Source organism: Prinia subflava, chromosome 5 (genome assembly GCF_021018805.1).
Source record: "Prinia subflava isolate CZ2003 ecotype Zambia chromosome 5, Cam_Psub_1.2, whole genome shotgun sequence".
NCBI classification, from domain to species: Eukaryota; Metazoa; Chordata; class Aves; order Passeriformes; family Cisticolidae; genus Prinia; species Prinia subflava.
In genome coordinates, this window is record NC_086251.1 from 30,592,620 (window position 1) to 30,619,792 (window position 27,173).

The 27,173-nt window shown below is 42.2% G+C and overlaps 2 protein-coding genes across 5 annotated transcripts in view; both read right to left on the reverse strand.

The window, feature by feature from the left end:
- RAD51B (RAD51 paralog B) overlaps nt 1-25,337 on the reverse strand; it is a 431,141-nt gene extending 405,804 nt beyond the window's left edge. Inside the window, exon 1 of the mRNA XM_063398747.1 lies at nt 25,198-25,337. The gene's annotated coding sequence lies outside the window, so the exon portion shown is untranslated. The remainder of the gene's footprint in view (nt 1-25,197) is intronic.
- On the reverse strand, nt 443-25,337 carry TMEM229B (transmembrane protein 229B). Of its 4 annotated transcripts, none has more exons than XM_063398754.1 (3): nt 25,198-25,337; nt 23,016-23,130; nt 443-4,085 (listed from the first exon to the last, which is right to left on the reverse strand). In XM_063398754.1, exon 3 carries the CDS (start codon nt 4,057-4,059, stop codon nt 3,556-3,558), a length of 504 nt encoding a protein of 167 aa, XP_063254824.1. In that variant the 5' UTR covers nt 4,060-4,085; nt 23,016-23,130; nt 25,198-25,337; the 3' UTR covers nt 443-3,555. The 4 variants fall into 4 exon arrangements, with proteins under 4 accessions (XP_063254824.1, XP_063254826.1, XP_063254827.1 ...); XM_063398756.1 differs by having other exon boundaries at nt 23,016-23,106; nt 25,198-25,336; XM_063398757.1 differs by having other exon boundaries at nt 23,016-23,127; nt 25,198-25,328.
- Nucleotides 25,338-27,173: the final 1,836 nt, after the last annotated feature.

The window sequence follows — 27,173 nt, forward strand, 5'->3', positions numbered from 1 at the left end:
CCCTGCAATCTTTTTTTATCTGTTACAGTCATACAACTAGCCAAGCAAAATCTTGATTGGATTATTCTGCTTTAATTACAAAATGCACTCAGACCAAAGGCGCAATAGTACCTGCTATGTACGTCCACATTTCTCTCAATTATAACACCAAAGACCAAAATGCCGTCTGGTCCTGCTGTAGATCAAACATTCCCCTCTGGCAAGATCTTTGGAGTATGAACAGATACCACAGTAATGCTTGAACTGCCTCTTGTGTGACAGACACCAGACTCTGTATTTATTTATCACATACTTTGAGATCCTTTAGGGTGGACTGTACATGAGATAAACAAGACAACAGATGCAAAACTGGAACCTTGGGGAGTCCATATCCCACCACCCCTGGAAAAGAAAAGCAGAGATCAGGGTCCCTTTCTCTTTGCTGCAGTTAGGACAAGGTAGATAAATCACAAGGTTTTTTTATTGCTGGTGAACTCAAAACAGGCAACTTTAATCTACTGAGGAAGATACACATACAAACAAATGTTAGGCCTTGTGCGTTTTGTTTTTTTTTTCTTCTTAATGTAAATGTCTCTTCAACTTCAGTCCAGCTCCCGAGCTCTCACTGAGCTGCCACTGAGATCCTGGTAACGTGCTCTGGGCAGTTCTGCAAGATGTTATAAGAAGCATCACATGTATTAAAAAAGAAGATTTTGCAGAAAAGACAAAGCTCTGACAGCAGCCATGTTGCTCAGAAAGTAGAAGTCTGGCTAATCCTGCTGCATTAGGTATGTAGTATTATACATAATTAAATGATTTAAGAATTTGCCAGGTCCTTTTCTGTTTCTGGTGTGCAAGCTGCAAGTAAAGTGCACTTCTGGGTATAAATCACCGCTCTATGAAGATGCAACAGTTGGGTAGTACACATCAGACACCAGTGGAAAGCAGACTACAACAGTTGTTTCAATGACACAGGCAATAAGAATAAAGCCCTAGGATACTAGATGCTGCTGGGAAACCCTTCCATATTTTGAGCAGTTAAATATTACATCACTCAGCAAAACACAGATAAAGGATCATTTATAACCACATTGCTTTTAACCTTTTCGAAGAGTTTTGTAACAGCTAAGGAGAAAGCAGGGATCCTAAGGGATCCTATAAAGCTGAGGGTTTTACATGATGTGGGGGTGGTGTAGGAGGCAGAACAACATGACATTTAAGCTATGCTGTGAAAGGACAACCCAGCTTTAGACACTGCATTTGATGATCGTGACATAACCAGGGCCAAAATGGTGGGATCCCAACTCGCATCTGCACCTTGCAATTCTTGTTCTGCTCCAGTAGAGCTCATCTACATTGTCCCACTCACCAAGCTCTTTTTTTCTCCTCCATGTACAGTTTCAGGTAACTGTTTTGCCTGGGTCTATACTCCTGAGACGAGCAAGGCTGATAAACTACATACTGTTCCTGTGATTTCATAGCACTGGCATCACAGCATCAAAAGAACTATCTGTTCAGTGTTTGTTCTCTTTTAATTTAATGAACTATAAAAATGGAACTCTAAATACCCACCTAAGTATTCTCAGTGAGTCAGGATACATTGCATACCCAGGGCAGATTTGATTAACTCCTTGCCACCAAAGTTTTCATGTGTCCATTGCCAGCAATGGGTGCCATGTGAAAAGGGGAAGGAATAAAATAATTGCTCTCTGTGCAATACAAAGAAGGATTAACACTGCCCTGTAAGAGCAGAACCAAGAAACAATGCTACCCACAGGGCTAGCAGTGCTCTTCCTCTCAGGACTGGCTGTACCAGGGCAAGGAGCAGGTTCACAGCTGAGCACCCCCTACCAGAGACAAGGGACATGCACAGAACTGGCCCCACTATTTCCAAAGTAAGAGTGGAATCCTACAACAGATCTGCATTTCAAGCCAAACTATCCCTGGTACAGTCCTGCTGACTGTGGTGGAAGAACAAGAAAAATTAATCTGGCCTTATGGGACAACTCTGGCAAACCTTCTCCATAAATCAGTTCAGGAGTGAGACAGCTGACAGCTGGAAGCTTCATGTTTCTGCAAACTTCAAAGGCCAAGGCTTGACATAATGAATCACAAATTTGTGGCTGCAACTATCAAACACCTTCCCTGCACCACAACTGTCCTTGTTCTCCATTAAGTGTTCCAAATAGATTAAATTTCAAACTGTCCCTGCTGCAGATAGGTCTACAGTGAAGCCACAGCAGTGCCTCCTACTCCACCCCTCTACTGCTGCTCTCACGCCCTGACTCAAAGCGCCATTCAGGCAGAGCATGAAGAAGTGCACGCTTTTCAGAGACTGGTGTTTTGTTTTTTGGTTGGTTGGTTGGTTTTTTTTAGTAAATGTATCAGCAACATGGTACATCTCTTGCTGCCTCCAATTACTGTCACGACAATATCACTGTGGTTATTTAAAGCAGAATTTGAGAAGAAAAAGCAAATCCAGTTGATACACTGAGCAGAACACTAGGCAGAACTGAGCCAAGGCCTGCCAGTGCTGAAGGAACATGGAAATCAGTGCCAGAGGACCAAATCCTGGGTTAGCCACATGAAGGTTTTCACCTTCAAATACAATGGGCTGCAGCCAGACTAAGTCATCAACATCACCAGAAACAGGAATCCCTGGAAAGGAAGGCAGAAAAGTCTTGTGGGCTATAAAGTCTCTACAAGGTTTGCATGGCTGAGATGGGAGCTGGAATCTGCAGATCTGCTTTGGGGGGACAAAGAAGATGGGAAGACTTGCACGATTTCTTGCGCCTTTTGCCAAGATTCAGATAGCACAGATTATGGTAAAATTCACTTGGCAATAAAGGCCTTTACTAGAAAAAAAAAAGAAGAAAAAAAGAAGAAAAAAAAAAGAAAAAGAGAAAAAAATTCTAGTGAGTATCAGGAATATCAGGACTGAGATTTCAAAAAGTACAAGATCTGTATAAATTCAGCAAGTTGTCCAGCACCAGATTATTTCCCGGTGCAACAAAGAACCTGGGGAGAGGCCAATGGGACCTGGTGAGGGGAACACCATCTACCTCCCCAGCAGACTGCCAGTCTTAGGTACTTCTCAACAGCAGATGGATTTTGCTCGTTCCTGCAGCATCTCAGGTCCCACGGGAGGTATTGGTTGCAAGCAAGCACCTGAATATTGCCTAATGGAGTAAGCCAATCACTAACTCAGCTGGCGTGTCCATGCCCATCCACTGATTAGGTGGGGTTTTTTGGATGCATTTCCGCTGTAGCATTTCTTTTTTCTTCTTTCTCCACTTTAAAGTTTAAGCAAAAGGACTGCTTTCATCAGTAATAAGTTAAAATCAGAAACGACCTAACTAACAAATAACTGATATTGGTCCTTGGAGCCCAAAGAGTAAAATCCATAGAAAATCTATTGGTTCCATTTTTTCTGGTATTTCCCATGCACACCCCCATTAGAAAAATGGGGTTTATGAATCTTATACAGCAAGGAGCAGTACCTCAGAGCCAGAGCTGGCTGTCCATGGTAGAGGTCTGGGCTCTCTCAGATTGCTAAGTGTGGTTCTAAGTCACTGCTCAATCTGTCTTCACGTGGCCGTTGGCCAAGCCAACGGGTGCGCTGGGGGCCCCGGGCTCAGCAGTCTCATCAAATCGTAGGCGCAGGGTGTTTCTGATCACCAGCTGCTCCATGATGAAAGAAGCACAAAACCATGGAATGGCGTACTCCAGGGTGATCAGGCCCATGAAGTCAAAATCAAACTGGGAATAGTCCCATGGGCAGGCATTGAACTGGCGTAGGATGAGGCCAGTGGTGAACTCCCAGAGGTATGTCCACAGTGTGTAAATGAAGCAGCGCACTAAAATGTTACACTTGTCTTTGAGATACAGATACATCTTCTCCACAATGAGGATGGAGGTGCCATAGATGAAGAGTGCCCACACACTGGTAACACCTGGGAACTTCCAGTTGAAGTTGACCACAAACTCCCAGGCAGCTGTGAACATCACCTCACAGAAATAGCCATGGATGGCGTAGAGGTACCATCGTGAGAAAGCGGTCAGAGGTTCTGCCGCAGCCATTCTTCTGCACTCACCCCAGCAGCACTCTGAAAGGAAGAGGGAGAGACAGGGAGACAGGTGTAAATGAGGATGTCACAAGTCCTTATACCCCAGATGGCAACACACAAACTTGCAACAAAGGATAAATCTGAGAAAAATGTGACTCTCATTTTCACCACAGCAGATTTTAAGTCCTGGGGAAAGGTGGCACCTTACAGGGCTCCATGACTCAGGATGGGCTTGAACAACATATACTGCTCTGCCTGAAAAATGGGACACTGCTGGTATTACATTGGTAATAAGGACGGAGTTGATAAGTTGATAATGAGTTGCTTTGCCAGGAGCAAAGTAGCAAAAGAATTCACTGGTTGCAAGTCAGCAGAAAAATATAGTCATCTCACAAGGAGCACACATCACCTGTTTGCTCTTTTCAAGAAATGGCACTATACCTTACTTTTCTGATTCTACTGTGGAATAGATTAGTTGAACACAGCATTGAAAAACTGGGGCTTTCCAGCTGTTGCCTACAGTCTCTATACCCAAAATGCTTACTGTAGTGTAAAACAGCTTTGATGGGAGCTACAAGGAGAACTGGAGGAGAAAAGTCAAGAGATTTTACACTTACAGAGACCACACCTTGCACTCATTATTCAGCTGAACTTGTATTTTGCCTGTTGAAGAACTCATCCATTGCATGGCTAGCATTTGTAAAATAATTTTCTTATGATGTCAGACTGCCTGATACCAAGTCAAAAAGCACAAGAGAGCCACTGAAATCCATTCAGATTTGGCTTCAGGACAGCAAAGCACAAAGGACGAGAATACAGAGGAACAGCTGAGCCCAGAGAGGGATAGTTAGTCATGATAAATAGGAAATGAGAACAAATTCTAATTGTCTATACAGGAAGAAATTGGTGAAGAGTTTTTGAAAAGGCACAATTTGCTTATCACTGAGCTGGTTCAGCACAATTAGCTTTTACACTTTCTGTAGAGATTCACAAGTCTGCCATGCTACAGTTAATGACCTGAGGTGATTATAAGCACAATTTTACTGAAGCCTTGCAGATTTATACCACAGGATGAATTTGACCTCTTTCATTCTCAGAAACTTACTCTTTCAAGTTGAGTTTCTCTGGACTCTTTACCAAGCACTATTTAACTTGCTCTGCACTTGTCAGTTCCATGGCACAATGCGCTAGGAAAAGGACCACACTAACCTCATTATTCCACGCCCTCTGGAAAGAGGGTGTTCCTGCCCTGCCCTGTAAACACAGCGCCTCTCTGTACAAAGTACTAACATGCAACTGACATTCTGACAGAAGATAAGAGAAACTTCTATAAGGAAAAACAGAACTATATTAATAAACGTGAAGAAGATATGCACAGGGGAATATTGAAAGTGAAAAGGACAGAGATGTATCCATGATCTGTTCACACTTCTCTTAACCAGACACACAAACAACCAAAGCTTTGACAGTTCATATGATTGGGGTGATTGGGCAAAGACCCATTTTCTAATGGCAGAATCCATTTCACACAGGTCACTGAGCCATTATTACATGCTACAGAGGAAGGTCAACAGCACATAGTGAGCTTGTAGGTGAAAGAATAAAGAATCACTAGAGATTGCCTCGTGTCTCCTAACAATTCAGTCCCAAGAAACCCTGCAAGACAGCAGAGGAGGTGGCACATTAGAAATATGCAGGAGGCACATGAGAAATATCCACAGTCCTTAAGAAGCTGATGCATAAGGGCACTGCAAACCAAGGAGAGTTTGTCAATGTAATGTTACTTGGTTGGTTTGCCAACACAGTTGATAAGCTTAGGATTCTGAATCCTCATATCATTACTCCATTCTGACATAATTTCAAGAACAAGTCAAAAGTCAGAGGTACAGAAGTAAGGGAAAGCAGTAAGAAGGCGTCATGATTTAAACCCAGCTAGCACCTGAGTGCCAGACAGCCACTTGCTCACTGCTCTCCAGTGGGATGAGAAGAATTGGCCGGGGGAAGTAAAACTCACAGGTTAAGATGAGTTTAATAATTGAAACAAAGTAAAATGAAATAACAATGTAATTAGCTCAGTTGGTTAGAGCATGATGCTAATAATGCCAAGGTTGTGGGTTTGATCCCTGTATGGGCCACTCACTTAAGAGTAGGACTTGATGATTCTTGTAGGTCCCTTCCACCTCAGAATATTCTGTAATATGTAACATCATTATCCAGAGAAGAAAATGATTGTAAAGATTTTACTAGGTTTGTATGGTTTTCCTATTTTTTCTATAAGCCTCACTTTTTCACTTGGGATCCTTAGTCCTTGCACTTCTCTTTACAGCTTTACACGGAATGTATTCAAACTGTTAGCTGGGAGTACCCTTGTAATTTTGCAAATCTATTCACAAAGTTGGATCAAATGCACAGAGGGTCCTTTCCTCTTCCCCTCCATTTTCATTCCAAGGATCCCCTCACCAATTATTTCTGTTGCCTTGTACCTCCCTACAAAAGCCAAAGACTCATAGAAACATATCCAACAAGCCATGTCTTGTTCTTCCTCCCACTATATCCTCTGTGCAATGAAGATTTCTCTTTTCTGGTTGTATACCACAAACTTAATAAAAATCTATTTACTTTCGGTTTCATTTTTACTGTTTGCAAAATATTTAGTCACTACACTAGATGTCTAAAAATTGAATCTAGCTCAAGTCTCAGACATCTACAATACAAGTTAACCCATTGCAAAGACCACTGTTGAGTTCTTTTGAATCACATGGCTTTCACCACAAGTGCAAAGAGACAAACATTAGTGCACTGTCACTATCTCAATATTTGCCTTCTCTGCTATCATGATTCCAGTGGGCCCCACCTCAATGCAAACTTCCTTCTTACAATATGCTTGCAAGAATCCTCAGAGACTTCCTGCTGATTAGAAGCATCTCAAGACAGGGCAGATGCCAACCTGTGGTAGCCCAGACATAATTGGTTCCACTGTCCTAGGCACCAAGCAAATCCCCAAATCACAGCTCCTCCTGTAAAACATTTCATCCAAAATAAAACAAAAAGTACATAGTAAGACATGCAGGGGATGGAAGATACATTTAGGGGGCCTATCAAAAGATACAGCACATCACTGCACAAGATGGGGACTGTCCAATTTAATGGTTACAGTCATTTGAGTATTTACAGAACAATTAAAACTGCAGCTTTTCCCAAGCATCTTATTTCCCAGCCACACCAAATTATTTGGTGTTTGGTAAGCAATACTGCACAAGAAGGTCTCAAGAGGGACATAAAGGAGAAAAGTGTTGTTCTGTTGGGCAGCAATTCATAATAAAAGAATCAAGCTGAAAAGCATTACATTAGTGGGAGAAGCATCCAAATAGAACGCCAAGACTGGATTCAGTAGGAAATGCAGATTTGTGAAAAGTCTTAAGTAGATAATTGAACTTGGTGATGCAAAACTTTTAATGGAGTGACAGTAATACTAACCAAAAGGCTCTGAACGTATGGGAGCTATTCAGTCTCCTCAGGAAAACAAATGACATTTATCACTGAGGCACTTACAATGGGATGGGCAGCACTTCCCGAAAATCAGAAACACAGCTGCCAGCTATGCAATTCTCAGCAGAGAGCAAACGATGCATGGAGACTGCTCATGGATGACCACGCTTGCACTAAGGATGCTCACACTGTGCTGTTTTGGGGAAAATCGGGAGCTTCTAAACTCAAAGTTTTGAAAATGCTTTCCATTATCAGCAAATTGTATTTCAGATAGTTAAAATAAAAACTGTTCCTCTAATACAAAGTTATTAGGAAGCCCGAGCTAGGCCAGCACAAAATTTTTCCTTCTTTCTCTAGTAGGACCTTCTTTTTCCAGCTTGCTGGGAAAAAAAGGCAAGTCTGTGGAAACCACACATGGACCTCCAAGGAACACTCGGTCCTTTCCCTGACTGCTCTGCCTGTGTGCATAACTCTGCTGGCAACGAAGGGGCCAAGAGCCCGCTGCACCTACACAGGAAACAAGCACAGACCTAACAGGGAAAGTATATGAAGGACTGAGTTTCTCTACAGAAATCTGGCTGCAGCAACAAGTTCACTGAGGACTCAGTGAAGCTGGGAGGAGCAGCTGATACCCCCTAGTGCTGCGCAGCCCTTCAGAAGGATCTGGACAGGTTGGAGAGATGGGCAGAGAACTGCCTGAAATTCAAGACAAATGCAGAGTCCTGCACCTGAGGAAGAGTCACTCCATGGAAAGACAAGAGGCAATGGGCAGAAACTGTTGCAGGAAGTTCCACCTGAGTACGAGGAAGAACTTCTTTACTCTGTGGGTGATCAAGCATTGGATATCAAGCCCAGAGAGGTTGTGGAGTCTCCCTTACTGGAGATATTCAAGGTATTCAAGAACTGTCTGGATGCGATGCTGAGCCATGTGCTCTAGGATGACCTTGCTTGAGCAAGGAGTTTGGACCAAGATGACTCACTGTGGTCTCTCCCAACCTGACACATTCTGTGATCAGGGCAGGACTTTGATTTATGGCTGCAAGAAAGTGCCAAGATTACATGTCAATATTTTATAATTTCAGCTCTGAAATTGATATTAATAAACTCCTAGATTGAGGTAAAACACAGATAAAACTGATGCACCAGGCCAAGTAAGGAGAAAGGACTTACAGACCGCCCCACTTCATGTGAGAGCCCTCTGTGCAAGAGGAGCACTTCCATACTCACATTCGGTTTTAAAGGTGATGCAGCCTTGGCAGGCAAGAGGGAAGTGATCAGAAGATGGACTGATGGTAGACCAAGAAATAATGGTAGATTTGTCTCACACAAGCACTGCAGGGGAGACCTCAGTGGATGTCACATTCATGCCTGATTAAATTCTTGAACGCTGCCTGGCTCATTTTTTTTCAAAGCTCTCCTTTGCAGTGGTTTTCTGCCCATTTCCCCACTACCAAGCCAAACTGCTCAAAAAAAGTCTCATGCATGTTGTCTTTATTCCCTTTAACCCAGCAGAATTATTTAGATGCTCTTGTTGAATGTAATGAGACCTCCTCAAGAAACACTGAATTAAGTCTGAAGTGCTAATAAACAAAAACACAAACAAAACCTCCATGAGACAATTCCCCATGTGAATTCCATGTCTATGAATTCTGTCAGCTAATTGATCCACCGCAGATGAACTTGAACTACTGAAGCATGTTTCATACTCACAGTGCCCAGTTATTTCTGCAAGTTAAAAAGTTACAGTACAGTATAAGTTTATAAATTCATATTTACTAATATTTAGTTCTATAACATGCATGTTCATATTTCTAAGAAATGTCTTAGGGATCTAATTATATGTCATAATTACTCTTAAATTTGAAAAAGTGCAAAGGAGACACATACACAGGAGGACACTTCAGTCTCTCCAAACAACAAGACCATGAGTAGTGGACCAAGCTGACGTCCTCTCCCTGCCCATGAGCTGTACTGCCAATGTCCTGCTTCCTCAGATCCCTATTACCCAAACAGTACTTATGTAGAAATAACTGTTTCTCACTACTTTTAATTTACTTTCATTGGCACATCATTGTAGCTACTGTGTTTTTTCTTCGGACTGGGAGAATCAGATGTGTATCTGCTTTTCTGCTTTAGCAAGGGTTACAGTAGATACAAGAATGTGTTGGTGAAAATTGACATACATTTTTGGACAACACCTGTTTAAATGTAATTCTTTTTATTTTGCATTTTCCCTGTGAGTATACACCTAACAAGCATACCTTTGCAACCACGGACAATATTCAAAGAATATCCTGCAAATCTGGCTTCAACATTTTCACTGAGGTCTCACATGCCATTAGAAGTAAAGGTTTACAGAACACTAGATGTGTACAGAACACTAGGTACTAGATTTGGCCCCAAGACATTAGTTCATCAGTTTTTAAAGATTTATACAGTAAAGTCTCAGTGGTACTTATGTGCTGAAGCCATAACTCTAAGAAGATATTCATCCTTCAGGTAACTGAGAGCCTCAATTAACTGTGGCTCAGAAAATAGGATTTCAACTGTACTGAAGTGTGGAAGAGCTCCAGCAGATCGATTAATCAAGCCCTGCAATGAAGCTAAAAGCATGCCACAGACATCTCCAAATAGAGACTCTCGGTGCTTTCAGGAAGGAACTGGAGCCCTTGGATTTTGGTCAGTTCTGAGTCATCCGTTTTTGCTGCTTCTTTGTCTTCACTCTACATCCATCAGGATGCACACTGTCTCCCTTCCACATACTGCAGGGTAAGAAAGCACAGTCTATTTCTTATCTGCATTTTCCTTTCATTTTTGTCTCTAGCTCCTTTCCCATAGAAGGCACATCATTTCCCTGCCACTCCTTGTTTTCTTGTTCCCTTGCCCAGTTCACTCTGTACCTGCTGGTAGCCTCTGATCCCTGTCTATCTCTCAAATCTGGTCCAAAGAGAATTGGGATGGAGTAAAAAAGAATGACGACAAAAGGAGATTAAATGAATCCAATTACCAGACTAACACAAAGGGATGGGGAAGTGTAGTTCCTAGCAGTAATGCTTGTGTGTGGGCTGCCCAGAAGGTACCATTTCACGACAGAAAGGAAAAAGGAAGGCCTTTCTTGGGAAAGAGAGTAGAGGGAGGTTGGCTTCTCAGAGGACAAAGAAAAAATATGGAGCCATTGTTTACAGAATAGCTTTCTGACTAAGATGATCTCATGAATGGCAGTAGAAGTGCAGAAAGTGGAGATGTTCCGTGTCCTGCTGCACACATAGCAGGAAATGTTACATTACGTGAACATAGCTTAGCCCACAGTGACCACTCCAACTTGAGAACAGATTAAGGCAGTAGCTCTTTACTTACAGGGACCTAGAGGAATATTTCCTTTGTACCTGGCAGAAGTTAAGACCCCCAAAAGTCATGCAAGCAGCAGACTTGAAAGACACTATGAAAAATGACTGAATCCAAACTTGACATCTAAAAGTATTGAGCCCAAATCTCCCCAGTATCTCCTTCAGGTAAGGTCATGTTCTTCTCCAAGCCTGTTGCTATAAGGCTCTTGTGCCTTACCTGCTGCCCTTCTCTGTTTGGAAAAGCTGCCCTAAGTTCCAAACATTTGCTGATACTACGGTTCTCAAAACAGGCCAATGTCCAGCAAGAGCCCAAGTGCCCTTGATGTGGCTCCAGTACAAAGCAGACACTTGGAAGCCAGGACTCTCCTACAGGAGGAGGCAGAGCTTCCCACTAACACTGAGGAGGGAGCCAGCATTATGGAAGGTCTGTCCGCAAGGAGATGGCATGTCCAGGGGCACAATCTGCTTTGAGACTCTGTATCAGCCATCCTTCAGTTTGGGGTGCTTAGTTGCTGGATTCACCATTATCTTAACCTGGACAGTTGACTTCCTTCTCTGCGATGAGAGCAGACCTGAGTTCCTAGAACCCAGTTTTCAAAAAGTGACACAGGTTCACACACCATGACTTCGGGCCTAGGTCTGAGCACTTATGAACTTAGGAACTCCATGATGGGCAACTGCCTGACTCGTAAGCTCCTGCGAGCTGGGCGCCTTCATATCAAACTGTGCATTCAAGTACAGTGGCAATCAAAATTCACGCGTGTTTTCAAAAGCTTGAGTTTAACACATATTAGCTGATTGAAGAAAATCTGACATTCAAAAATCATAATGTATATCATGCCTTACCAGCAACCCAAACCAAAGTGACAAATGGAAGGAGAGAATTTGTCCTGAAACACAAGAGTTTACAAGATTTTATCCTTTTCACTGTCACTAAACAGCCAACGTCTGTAAAGAAAAGACAACATTATGGCAAGACATCATGTGTCAGCCATCTTATGTGGTTTCTTACAGCTTTTTGGAAATTCAGACACTTGTGTTTGGAAAGGTGGGGGTTTTTCCTTCTCAGCAAATGCCTCATCTTTCCAAAGCAAAATGGAAAGCAAATAAACCATTCTGCTTCAACCTACAATAAAAAATTGGTCCACTCACAAAGGTCAGTATCAGTAACAAATAAATATGCTTAGCCCAGCACTTCTGAACAATCTTCAGAAATAAGCCGGAATCAGGATGAAATGGATGAAAGTCAGATTTGGGGGGAAAAAAAAAATAAACATTTTTCACAGGGAAAACAAAGCTTGGCAGAGAAAAATACTATGATCAAGCTGTTAAAGTATCTAAAATCCTAGCTTGCTAACATACTGACCCAATCCAAGTGACTTAAATCTGTATCATTGACAGATTTAACATAGTCTCTCCTCATTTGCTACAGGTAAAGGTCAAAGCATCGTTTCATAAAAATAGCTGCTTCTTTTATGGAAGTTCTTGTTGTATATACACAACTGTAAAGAATTGTTTCTCTCTCCTTTTATTGCTCTTCATTGGTGCACAAGCCTTTAAAAGTGTAGTTCCTAGCAGTAATTGAAAAATTCCCAGAATTCAACTGATAGTGGGTAACTGGATAGTTTAAATACCTGCAGTTAGCAACTACAGTCACTCTTGATCTAGAAAGAACAGAACTGCTGCAGTTCATAAAGAAAAGTAACATCTTAGTCTAAGCTGAATTATGTTTAAACCCTGCAAGCAGAAGGTACTACATGAAGTCAGATGAAACAGGAGGGACCACACTTTTAAGCACCTTCAGGTTCATAGCTCAAGATTGTCATTCTTCTCTCTTTCCCCTTTTGGAAATCTCTTGGTGGCAATTCTACATCAAGTAATTTTTCCTTCTCAATACACAATTTTTTTTCCTTCCTAACATTAAACTATTTCTGAGATGTTAAAGAATCAGGTCTCCTAAGTGCTATCTGCTATTCACTAGGCATGAGTCCTCAAGTTTCCTCCAAGCACCCTGGTGTAAAACTTAAGGACTCTCAGAGTACTAAATTTTCCTTTTTCACCAAAGCAGTCCCTGTAGGGCCTCCAACATTACCTCATCTACCTCATCTTCTTAGTTTCACACAGGCATCAGAGGTAGAAACATCCCAAAAAAGAAGGGTAGAAGAGGATAAATCTCAGAATTCTACTGATCACATTGTCATGTCCAGCAAGATCCTTAAGTAGACAACCATGCCAACAGCTGGGAAAGGCAGCTCCTCTAAGCAGTTTCCCGGAGTTTTTCCCCACTAGTGCCCACCAATTACCATACTATGGGTACTAATCATGCTATCACTGGTTTGCAAAGTAATCAGCAGTGGAAATATATTGTATGCACAAATAAATTAGTGATGAGTTTTGTACTTCATTGTTGAGGTTTATTTCAATTCAGCATCACTTAGGTAAATTTGTCTTCAAAGACTTGTCAAATTTCTCTGTTCTGAATTAACAAGTCAACAAAACCTTGGGTTTTAGGGCCTAGCTCCTATACAGCAAACATACCCCCCACTGTGTTGGGTACTTCTATTCCTATTTATATCTTTGCAAAAGAAGGCTGACATTTTTAGCATTGTTATTTCCTAAAGGTATCAGGAAGCTTGTCATTCAAGTTACAATCACAAAGACACCATCTTCATGTTTTATGCACACCTGTCATTTTTCTCTTTTGTAAACCTGAAGCATGAGATTCACCATAAACCTCTAATATTTAGGTGTTTATTATTCCCTTTCAAGTCATTCATTTGATTATGTGCTGTGTCCCAAGAAGGAAGTACAAGAGCTTTCCCACAGGGAAAGGTGACTGAAACTCAGTCTTCTGAAGGTGGCAAGCTGTACACTCAGGAGCTCTATTTAAAAAAACCCAAATAACTCAACGTTTGTGCCCCATGCAGAACTGGTGTTTGCCAGGCTATTTTATTTCTCCCTGCCATTCAACGAAGTTCTTATCTCTTCAGCCATCAATTTCTTCACTCAGCATGGATACATAAGCTTTTGCAGTTGCATCCTACAGCTCCTCCTTTTCCAATCAATTAACTTAGGAAGGTACTGTTCCAGTAGTGTTTCCCAGGACTATTCTTCCAGCTGAGACATGTGCTCCCAGCTGCAGCTTCATGCACTCCAGCTCATGAGGCAGGGAGCTGGGTCATAAGGATGTCTCGTGTCTCCTCAGACTAGACCTGATGCCACCTTGGTTCTTTTTCTACTGTTTCTGATTTTCTTATTGCCTTTCTCCTAAATCACAGAACACTGGACTGTTCTCTAGTTTAGACTGGACCACAGATATCTGCTTTAATGAAGGCAAATCAACTTGCCGTGTCTACATAAATTTGAATTCTATCTACAGCTGTATAGATAGATTATATAGATAGATATAGATATAGATATAAAGACAGAGAGATGCCTTCATATATTGTCCTGTTTTATTTGTCCTCTTCTACCCTCTACTTGAAGGGGATGGAAAGAGTTTCTACACAGGGGATGCCTGTGTGAAACTCTTTCTCCTTATAACTGCCTCTTCTGACTGTGTTCATTTTTGTACTGAGGTGAGCTTTTACAAACACTACAAACACTACTAAAGATTTATCATACCTTCAACCTGTCAGTCATTTATCACAGCTTCACAGTGTGCTCACTTCAGCCTTTACAGACCTGCTCTGAAAATAGATCCATTTAATAATATGTTTATATCCTCCTTCCACATTTCCTTTTGTGACTGCAGTGTGTCCAAATGACCATGTCCTAATGAGCAGCCTCCTCAATAAAACCAACAGATTCATTGCTCCATTACTAGAAAGAATTTTCAAATTTTGTCTTTTTTTTGTTTGTATTTAATAGTCAACCTAAGTATAACACTTTGGACAGTTAGACAGAAAAGTTTGTATGCATGTGCACAGGGCTGCTTCAGAATATTCTAACTGCCTGAAGTCTAGGAATTTGCCTTTCATAGCACAGCAAGCCCAGATCATGGAATAAAGAAATACCATAGCTTCAGATTGCTTTACAGATCTATTGGTTTATGGTTGAGATCCAACTCATGTTCATCCCTTGTCTGAGATCCAATCTACACATTCAGCCTTCTGAAAAATTCTAAACCATCTCTTGTGAATAGCAGCTAACATGCGTCTGCTTCAGGACTCATCGAGTGTAACTGCATCACGTTAACACCACCTACTTCGAAACACCTGAGAAAGGAATTAAGTTTCCACCTTAGAAAAGGAAGTCATTAAGAACTGCTAACTCTAATCCTAAACTCAGCAAGGATGTAAAAATACTACTCAACTCTTCACTTAACTGGGAGTCTGCACAAAAGACATTTTCCACTCTGCTGCAGAAAGATGGTACAGTTGGAAAAGGTCAAAGCACAATGATAAAACAGGACTTGAATTTGAGTCTGCACACACAGCTACTGCAGTAGAAGACAAAGCAATTTTCTTGCTTGTGTATTTGTATTTATTCTATTTTACATGTTTCAAAAAAGAAAATGTTCCAAAACACACAGCTCTTTCCTTATGCATATTAATTTAATTCCCAGTGACTGACAAAACATCCTCATAATTGAAACACAGGCACTAACTGACCAAGATACTTGGCCATCCCAGAAGAGAGAAAAGATAACCATGTATTCTTTTACTTGTCTCTGGATGATGCTCTTTCCAGAATAGATAACTCATGTTGATGCATAATGCAGAAAGTTCATATTGGTTCTCACTATCAGAGCTTCTCTTTCCTTTACAAAGGTACTGATGTTTCTCTGGACAATTCAGACAGTACCTTTCGCTGACCCTGAATTCCCTTTACAAAAATATTTGTGATGGTCATGCAGGTGCCTTAAGAACATGTGGACACACAAGCGTGAAGAAGGAGGAGTTGGTTGCCCAGTGTCTCCATCCAGCTGGGGTTGTGATGTGTGCAATCTTTCCCCATTGCAGGCTCCACAAGAAAATAAATGCTTATGCCAGGAAGAATTGCCTACTCCAGATCCAGACTATGTTTTCAGTAACTTTGGTCTTACTGCTTTGGTGAGATCAGAGACAGAAACATGATACTCAACTTCAAACAGCTTCAAGCCCAAAGCTGGGCTGAGTATCTGTAATTTACTGGCCCCCTTCCACCTCCTCTCAATATCAGCTGACTCAGTAAAACCTATCACTTTTCCTTTGAAAAGGGAATATTGATCTTTACAGACTTCATCTGGTTTCCAGAAGAGGCTTATTTTTGAAGTCTCATGGCAGCCTAGTAGCTGAATGCTATGAAACACAGGACACCCTCAGCTGAAACACTGGAAGAGCCATTTACGCCAGCATGTAAGAGGAAATGCTAAGACCACAACTTCCCACCCATGAGGTTCAGTTTGTTCTTAACAGTTTGTATACTTAGTTTCTCTTTTTGCCAAGTACCCAGCTTCCACTAATTTCTGTCAGCTTGTCAGATGAAGTTTATTGCACTCTGCACCTGGTTTGAAAGACTCAGTTTCCCCATGGGACCTGGCAAGCACAACCAGAAAAGAAAACAACTACGGCTGTGTCATCCTCTGCAGCACAGAGGCAAAACCTGCCATCCTGGAGTCTCATTCACAGGCAATAGGGGCTTTTCAATGGATGGATAATTCAGCTAGCTTCCTTCCATTGAACTGTAACATAAGGCTTTACCATGTAACTGTGCTTTTGTATTTAGACAGAGGAGACAAGAATAAGAGAATCTCAGAATAGTTTGAATTGGGAGGGACCCCAAGGATCACGCAGTCCAACCAGCCTGCCATGGGCAGGGACACCTTCCTCTGGACCAGGTTGCTCAGAGCTCCATCCAACCTGGCCTTGAACACTTCTAGGGATGGAGCATCCACAAATTCTCTGGACAACAATTGCCAGTGCCTCACCACCCCTCACAGTAAAAAAGTTTTTCTTAATACCTAGTCTAAATCTACTCTTAGTTTAAAGCCATCACTCCTTGGCCTGTCACTATGTGCCCTCATAAAAATTCCCTCTCCTGCTCTCTTGTAGCCCTCTTTAGGTACTAGAAGGTGATATAAGGTTTCCTTCTCAGAACCTTCTGTTGCCCAGGCTGAACACCCCAGCTGTCTTAGCCTGTCTTCCCAGGATAGGTGCTCCACCCCTCTAACCAACTTGGTGGCCTTCCCCTGGACTCATTCCAACAGCTCCATGTCCTTCCTGTGCTGTAGATCCCAGAGCTGGATGCAGCATTCCAAGCAGAGTCTTATGAGGGCAGAGGGCTCCAGTACAGACCCCTGAGTAGCACCATTTGTTCCTTGACATCCACTGGGACTCTGAGCTATTTGACAACTACCCTCTGGATGCAACAGTCCAAATAATTCCTTATCCACTGAACAGTCTTGCAGGGGGAAATGGGCAACTGAACCAACGATTTCAACAGAACCTGTTTATTGTTTACATTACATGCCAGTTATAGCTTCTAGGTCTATGGTCCATGTGGGCACACATCTCTGGGTTGGCTGAGTCCCCTGTTCACAAGGCAGGCACATCTCCTTCAAGACACCTAATTGGTCAAGCGTCCCACCATCACATTGTGCCTCCTTTATCTAGGTTTAGTATTCTTGGTAGTCAGTTTCTCAGAATCTTCTTTTCTTATTTTTAGCCCTGTTTTTCTCAGTAACCTTGACAAATTCCTGAGGGCTCTAATAACAAAACTGCAGGTGGTTTGATAAGATTACTCATAAACAGTTTGGCTGGTGCATCAAAATGGCCTGTTATACAGATGTATTGCTACACTGCCCATCAAATCCATGTCTCACCAATTTAGAGAGGAGGATGTTGTGGGGGACTGTGTCAAAAGCTTTACAGAAGTCCAGATAAATTATGCCTGCGCCTTTCCACTGGTGGCATCACTCCATCACAGAGGGCCACTGGGTTGGTCAGGCAGGATTTGCCCTTGGTGAAGCTGTGCTGGCTGTCTTGAATCACACGAGTGTGTCTTGCCCCATTTAGTAACTGGCCACAGAGTTCCCAAACTGGCAGGGCTTTTCCAGGATCACACTATTTTTTGCCCAGATCTTAATTTGTAGTGCACTTAATACCTAAGTTATGTTTGCAGATTTCACTCTATCATCTCAAGAAAAGTTTAAAGATACACTCTAAACAACTGGTTGTTATTTTAGGAGGCGCTGTTATTTAGCAGTTGTTTAAGCGGTGAGGAACTGATCCCTCCTTTGAGCAGACACTGAGCTCTCACTGCCCGAAACACACTTCTGACAGTGACTTGTTTGTTCACCTCCAGTAATCTGCATTACATTGTTACTGCACCATGATACCATTTTAACAAATTAATTATTTGTCTGACATGCTTTTACCAGATTTTGAATTTCATACAAACATTTCATACACACATGCATACAGAGGTCCAAATTAGTGAATGACTTTCAGGCACTTAACGAAGGTACCTTACAAGCTTCATTTCCCTACAGGCTCACATTTGTAGTTACTAGACCCTGTGAGGGCAGCTAGAGATGGGCACATTCTGAAGACAAAAGTGGAGTTCGAGCATTCCTGATGCTATCTTTCCTGCATTCACCTCTGTGAAATACTTGAGATTACATAGGGTAATTCCAGGTCCTATCAAACAAGGTGGGGTTTTTTTTAATCTTGCTTTTCTTCTGGGCCACAATAGGCATCTCATGCCTCTGGGCAAAATGCCAGTTTAACAAAGATGCCAGTTGTCATCTGTGTGTTTGGAACTGTCTTGTATTAAGACTAGAAAAGAAGTCCTCAGTCCTTGCTATCATTTAAGTAAAATTGTTTGATACTCCTCACACTGGACAACAAAAATAACCCTCCTCAAAAGCCCCAAACCTTGACTTCTTTTAAAACCATCTTTAAAATCTGCTCAACAAACAGAGCATCAGGTGACCCATACCACACAGAACCATAGAGGCACCATATGTTTTCTTGTCCATGCTTATGTAAGATGCTCAAGAGTTGTCATTTTCGTGCCTGAATTGTGCATCCAGTACTGGCAGTCCTGGAGACACACACTCTGGCCAGCTATCACTCTTTTTTAGATGTACAGAAACCTGCAGCATACCAGGACTTCTATGACAATCACTAGATATTAAGCAATACACTGTTGGTAGAATGAGAAAGGGTGTAAGGTTTTGTCTCCTGCCAAAAAAACCTAAATATCATTCCATAATATAACTACTCTTGATACATGCAACAACAAACCCATCACATTACACATAGACCAAACAGCACTATCTGCACAATTCATAGCAATGCCAAGGTGTTCAAAGTGTTAACATTTTCAAGTGTGCTTGTTTTGCATAGGCTTGTATTAACTTAGAAGCCAGATTACACTGCAGCTAAGCAACTTGCTTCACTGTATCTTCACTGTCTCTGAGAGCTCCCACAGCTGTAAAGATATGCAAAGTTAACTTAAATATTACATATGCAAAGTGAACTTTTAAATTAATGTGCCTCAGCCAAGGTAGTGCTGCATGTGGCACACAGATAAAAGTTCAAGCCGTGTACATCCATGCCTGAAAAGAAATGGAGAGTGACTTTTGCCATTCTATGCTGATAATAGTTTTCTTGGGTATTTCCTATGTCTAAGTCACCCTTCTGAGCCATCTGTGCTTAGATACTCTGGCAGTACAGTACAAGACGCAAAATTCTGCACTGAATCCACAACATTGACAGACCTTCCTTCCTTCTCCGGCTAAGTTTACAATGAGCAGTATGTAAAGGAATAAGGAGCATCTCCTTATGCAAGGAAGCAGGCCCCATTCAGCAACCTTCCCTCACGTTTTCCCTAGTACAGCCATGGCATGTACAAAGTTCCAAGAGTCTGGCAAAGAGCAGACTGGACATTAGAGGATACTGAAAAAAAGTGAAGCTCTTCCACAGAGCTGCATAAAGGCTCAGCAGTTAAAAAGCAATGAACGTTAGATATCCACTCCAACTTTAATCCTGGGAGTACTAAAACTACACAAGACTACAGCAACTCTCCTAAAGCAATTCTAAAAGGCACTGAGACTGATAGATAATACAAACAAAAATTTTCAGTTTCCCCAAAGTTGCTAGATAGAACTTAAAGACTAACTAGCAAAAAAAGATAAAAGAATGCAAAAGTATACACACAGGATGATAAATGTAGCTGGAACCAGTAGATAAACAGAAAATTAAGAAAATATTAGGGGTTTTGGCAGTTATGTAACAAGAAGCAACACGCATGCCCAAGGAAAAGTTCAAGAAATGGTCATATTGGGGCAATCAGTAACTACAACCCCTTTAGATGACCCTCCAGGATCATATCTTCCAGTAGGAGACAGATGTTAGTAGGAGGCAAATTAGCTCTGGGGAAAGTGATGTGTGTGTATTAGTTAGGAAGTACACTGTAATGAATGTGTATAATCAGGATGGAATAAATACCCCGTGGTAAAGTTTCACGTTACTCATTTGATTAGAAGAGACATCTTCTGAAAGTGTCCAGCACTGTAATAAAGAATGACTGCTTTCTAATATTTCAAATTGTGTTAGAAAGTTTATTTTCCTGTCTGATTTTGATATCATAACAACAAGGAAGTGAAGCAAGTAGAAGACAGAACTCAGATGGAGAAGCAAAAGGACCTTCCAAAGTCAGTGCCAAGGTGGCTACATAAATGGGGCTGCTGAGCAGCTGTGCAGCCTCATGAAGCAATATGCAAACCAATGCAAGTCTGGTAGTGAGCTATGCTGGCCCTAAGAGAGGTGCAAGGGGCAAACAGTGCAGTGAACTAACACAGAACTGATGAAACCTCTGCTTTACTACTAGGTTTGTCATGATCTGCAATGTGACCTTGGACATGTCAGTCCACCTCTCTGTGACTCTGCCATCTGGCTGATTAAGCTAAACTATTTGGTGTGAGGACTGCATCTAATTATAGATTGGGTTGGCAGGTAGCAACAATAGTTACCTATACTGAAAAAAGTCATCAGGAAACCTGAAATACAAAGGGCAACTGCATCCAGTCACTAGCAGAACTGCCAAATTGAGGTGCAGTCAAAAAGGCTGCACAACTAGGCAGCTCTTAGCACCACTCTCATTTGCTCAGTCATCTGTGTCACATGGATTCCCAAGTCTACCAAAATATTTCTTTCAGGGAGCCTGAAAGTGCATCTTTAAGCCAGACAAGCATTTGTATTTAACAGCATATTCAATAAGCTTCTCTGTACAGCACTTAAAAGTGAGTAATGAAAGGAAATATTTTTGCAGTAGAGTTTCTCATTAGCAACCTAATTAGCCTTCTGAAAATAATTAACATTTCTTTCTATAAAGGGAACAGATGAGCCATTACATCCATTAGACAAGCAAAACAAATGCTGAAGGTAAGGAAGATTTATTCAGGGAGACAGCAAGAAAGCATCCAACAGCAGTACAAGTAAAAAATAAGATAAGGCACAAATGCCTTAATTCAAAAATATCTGAACAATGAAGACTGGACAATGCAAGTGTGTGTGCAGGACTAGTATGTGCATAACTGCCTGATGTGGTGCACGCAACATCCACATTGAGCATTTTCTTTCCCCTGCCTCTAGGACCCACTGGTAATCTCATCACTAAGATGCTGAAAAATTCCACTTCTAACTTGTTTTGAAAGCCAGAATTAATCAACCATTCACAGTCAGAAACAGCTCTCTCCCCATGCAAAAATTCCCCAAGGGTCATGTATTTTGACTATTAAAACACTCTCAAAATGGCTATCAAAATAAAGCATGATTTATGTCAGTTACAGGGACAAGTGAGTTGATGTCTATGAGCAGCATGAAGTTCACCTGTCCTGTTTCACTGAGTGGCATTTGACCAGTTAGTGTAACCTGAACCAGTTTCCTGACCAGTGCACGTTTGAAATCAGTGTGGCTGCAGAGTCACAGGCAGCAGTGTTGTGAGATGTGTGTGTATATACAGACGACAGAATGCAAAGGACAGAGGTCAATATATCACTGCCTGGTGCAGCCAGAACTGTGGTGTCAGTATAGCTGGATGCACTGTTCCAATACAGAACAAGAGATAAAGGAGAAATGAGCTGAGCTTCGAAACATCCACATATTCAGGTAACATCGCAAACATAACAATTCATGAAAATGCAGCTGCATTTTCAGCCAGTTCCATGTTTGATACATACTTACTTTTCCTGGCAGGAAAGCTGAACACTCACAGCCTTTAAGTGTGATTGCAGTGAGGGCAAAGCTCAGCAGCACAAAAGCTTCCATAACTACATCACTATGGAAACCACAAATCCATTGCATGCTCTGTTTGTCTACTTCTTTCACTGATGAAAAAGAAAGAAAAGGTATGCTTCCAGTTTATCGCCTGTTCACTTTGGTCAAGCCCATAGGGTGACAAAAACATTTCACCTTCTTCTGAAGCAACCCTTTCTTCCTTGACAGCTCTCTTTGTGAAACCTACCCAGCCTCTCAACCCAGCAGGGCAGTCATTCCCCTCAGCATGCTTCCACCACTTTTTTTTAGTGACGACTCTTCAAACGAAGTCTGGGATTTCATCTTAGCCTCCACAGTTTCCCTCAGCATCTGGCTAGAACAGCTCCAAAGGTGACTCATTCTAGGGCATATCCAGCTGGCTGACATAATGAGAATCTGAAAACTGTTCTGAACACAAGCTACAATGTCTTGTTTTGATAGAAGTAACTTTCCCTTCCTTTCCAAGAAGCTCTTTAAGAACATTTGAAATGCTCTCAAAATGCAGTTGGGCACATTGCAAGACAGCTGTAAATGCAAAGGTTGAACTTCTGCTTTAAGAAGACCATCATTTCTACAGCTTTTGCTAGATACAGGTAGCTTTTCCCACACTAAAAATCAGAATACATCTCAGCAAAAGCCTAATAGCCAAGAGCAACTCTGAGAGATGCAGAAGGAAAATGGGGAAAAATGCTCAAAAATCTGCAATATGGCATGGACAGTGCAGCCTGGGTATGCAAAATGGCAGAAGGAACCTTCATACCAACCAGCAGTATGCAAAAAAAAACCAGTTAAAACCCTTCTGCATCTAAGTATGTGCATTTTATGCTGAAGAACAGCTTCTGAACAAACCTTCAGCTACACCTTTTCTCACAGTGGGCACCTCTTACCTGAGCCAACAGCAGTTCATGGAAGAGTTGGAGGAGAATTGAGCCTCTGCAGCTCTGTAAGTCTTCAGCGCCTCTCAAATTCAACTGCCAGCTGTATTACATAGACAAATGCCTACTAGTAAATGAATTGAGAAAAACTATGTGTTACAGATGCTCCCAAACAGCCATTTAAATACACTCATCTCCACTAGAGCACTCTGCATGGACAGAAAAATCCTGCCTGTGCTTAGGGAACTTTTAACAGAGGACACTTTGGCTTCTCAGCAAGAGGGAGCTAGGAACAAACCGACATAGTCTAAGTTCTCTTTACAAAAACCAAAGCAATGCTACATGAAAGATGTGGCTCTCCCACCTCCCTTTTGCAAAATGGACCAGAGCATACAGGGCTTCCATCTTGCTCCTAACTCATTGCCCTCACCTCACAGACAATTTCAGGCTGGCATTACCAGATGTGTCCCAGAAGTTCATTTGCGTTACAAGTATTCCTACCAACAGCCCACTGGATGGTGAGAGGTTACTTCTGTGCCCTCAAGGATGTCACAACAGTGCCCAAGCCAGTTTAATGAAGGACAAGCTCAAGAGTGGTGATCACAGTCTGCAGGGTCTTGTCGCCATGGCTTTGAAAGCAGATCTGTCTGCATCTCCAACAGACAGCATCCTGAACAGCCTGAGTGGATGGAGCCTACAGGAGGCATTGGAGGAATGAATAATTCATAGTCTTGCTCTGCTGCCAATGGATCTGTGTTTTCTTGTGCCCATACGGCGCTTGGTTTTTGTTTTAACAGTAATAGGAGACTTTGCGCTACATTTGATGGTTCTTGAGGACAGGCAAGAAGCAGCATTTGCTCTGCTCACAGCAACAGTACCACACACCAGAGCACTTGCCAGACACAGCTTTCTTCAGAAGTACTCGTGACTGCATCACTGACATAACAGCTGGGCTCATACAAAGCTCAGTCCATCACCAGCTGCCTTCTCAGGAAGCCGCTGACACTTGCTTTGTTATGACATTGCAGCACTAGTCTGGACTTTGCCACTCAACAGATGACACTTGGTGACCAACTGAAGCCCTGTAATCAGCTACACAATGGGCAGCAAAAGCACAGCTGGAGCTCTAGGCAGGAGCTGGCCCTGCTGAGCCACACTGTTAGCACTGCCACAATTAAGGCTACTGCTCTCCTTCAGCATCTGACTGTCCCCCAGTCTCAGAGAGGATCAGGGGTCTATCAGCAAGAATACCCAGAGGAGTGGGACAACAGAATAGCCCAACACAGGATCTCCTGGGCACTACAACTAGGAGAGGCCAATGAGACACCTGAGACAGGACAGAGGGAGGAATGACAGTGCTACATGTACCTGAAGTTTATACATGTAGCATCTACATATTCAAAGTGAGTTCCCAGCTAGAAATAAAGTACTGTGCACAACCTGCCCAGGAAAGCTGATCCACAATAGGGAAAACAATATTGTTTTGAACATTGCCTGAATTGCCTGAACTACGCCACATATTGCAGACACAAAGCATGTCAAAAATGCTACAGGGTCTGGAAATTGTTCTGGTCCCACAGCATCCATCCCACTAACCAGACTCAATATAAACTCACCCTTCCAAAATGATAGCATTTTACATGCACTCTGTGGAAGTGTAACTGATTGCCACAGCATACAGGAGAGTAGCAAGATGAGGCTAAGAAGATTGGTAGAGTAACACACTGTGAATCAGGTGCAGAGACTGCACTGCTTGTTAGAGCCAGGAATAGATTCCTCATCATCTGATTCACACCTGTGCTTTCACAGGAGAGAGCAACCCCCTGCTCTTTACCTACTGCTCTGGTTTAGCTCAGAGATACTGCTCCACTGTCCTGATTGTTTTAACTGCCTAAGGCTAACAGTGTGAGGTTTTAAAGAGACAATAACCCTGAAAAGTTTGGCTGAATAAATCACAAGCAATCAGAATGATGTGACTCACAGCAGACAGAAATCAAGGGTGATGTGTGCAAAATGGCAATCTTACACCTCCAGAAAAGAACTTGAGGTTTAAACTGATGGAAACAACTTTGCATTCTACATACTCAAATTTCAAAGGTCCCATCTACAATGTAGTTAGCTCTGTACTCAGACAACTGCTCTGTTTTTCTGGTATACAAGTGCAATCCCACCAGTTTCAGCCTCCAGACCTTACCTTTTCCAGGGAGGGATGCTGGAGCTCTCCCACTCTTTGGCCAGCTCCTAATTCACAACATCCGCAGGTAGACCAGGCTGTCTCCAGCAAGTCCAAGGGGTTTCAGATGCCAGCTGTTTTCAGCCCAGGTGCGTGTGACCAACAGCTAATACAGCCACCAGACAGCCTTCCTAAACCAAAAAAAGTACATTTTAATCTTAATACAGCACAATGCCAGAGAGGTTTAAACACTGAGCAAGCTATGTGTATGGATAGCTTAGCTCCAGTACATTGGATCCTGGAAGACCTGACTTCTTCAGAGCACCCACACGGCACCTGTACCTGCCCCTTGCCCAGGGCGGCACCCTGACAGCTGCCTCTCCTCGGGTGAGGCTCAGCCCTTCTGCTCTCTGCTGTCCTTCTGGACCTCAGCCACAGCAAACACACGGAGCAACTCCACTGGAGTCAGTGACCAAAGGTTCACTGCTACCATCTCAGCCAAGGTCTCAACCCTTGGAGGGTCTGCCAGAAATTGCTTTACCTCTGTTTTCCCCATCAATGTCTCAATTTTTTAAGTAAGCTTCACTGCTGACACCTTTCCAGCCCCATCCTATCTCTCCTAACATTGTCTCCTTATCTTCCCCAATCTCCTCTCATCCTCACTTCTCCAATCAAAACACTTTTCTTCTCTCCTCCCCATTCCAGGACAGAATGTGGACTGCACGTAAGCAGGCCCTTGCCACTGCCACCCACCCAGGACCCAAACCTGCTCCTGGGGGCAGTGGCACTGAGTCCCTGCGCCAGTGATCCGACTGCCTTTCACCCCCGTGTTGGGCTCAGGCAGCACAGCTGCATGATCCAAGCAAGTGGAACCCATGAGCTGGGGCTCTCCTCTTCAAATGCTGACATTTAGGATGCCACATTCCTGATTTTCACAGAACTCATGCCTCGAGGTGACAGCTTCAACATGCAAGTATCCAACACCTTATTTACATCAGCCTCACAGATCTTACAACCCAAGGGCTTGTCTGTATATAGCATTTTTCTGGATTAATTGCATATGAAGAATTTAAAGCAAGGACATTTATGTGTCAGACTATGTAACAAAGGAGTTCTTCATGTTATCCTAATGAATCTCAGCATTTTTGAGCACCAAAATCCAAGAGGAATTCGAGAGACATGTTTTCCTTAATAAACAAAACAAACCTAAATTGTTTTTATTTGAATGACACTGAACTACAAAACCATTCCAATTAAAAATGCAGATTAAATAACTAAACCTCCCCCCAAAAAATCTTCCCAATGAGATTAATGCAGCAATGAATAGCATAAACCCACTAATTAAATTAATGTAATATGGGTATTATTGAGACATATCTAGCATCTTCTGCCTATGCACTGAAGCTTGCATCTACTTTGGAGTCTCTCTTATAATGAGAAATAGTTGCTATTTTACTAGCTACATATTTGTATATCAGACTGGGAAAGAACTTGTTTGTTGTCTAGCTTTGGTATAAATTGTTGTCACATCAATGTTCCTAAAAATTATTTGCACATAATGCATTTTCCTTATATGCACTTTGCCACAGTTGGATATTTGCCACAGATTTCTACTGAACTATTTATCAGACATATGCAAACAAAACTTCAAAAGACATTTCCCTAGAACCCCAAGAACACTGAGAATGCTTTTTACATAGACATACTTGTCTACAATTTGATAAGTTAAAGACTGAGGAACAAAATCATACAAAATAAGCAACTGCAACACACTCCCAACTCGTTAATGCAGAAACACGAACAATTCAAAAGTCTTCAAGCCAACCTAACTTTAGAACAACACAGTCCTGCTCAGTCCATCCCTTTCCTTCCCTGGCACCAGAGCTCAGGCCCCCTATGAGGCTTCACCTGGAGCCACACCAAGGAACTCATCAGCCCTCTCTGAACGGTACCCCATGCTACCCTAAAGCCCTCTAATTTTCAGCTGTATCATCATC

Bases quoted from the DNA above. Each gene is read 5' to 3' on its own strand.
- TMEM229B (XM_063398754.1), bottom strand. From the start codon at position 4,059: ATGGCTGCGGCAGAACCTCTGACCGCTTTCTCACGATGGTACCTCTAC.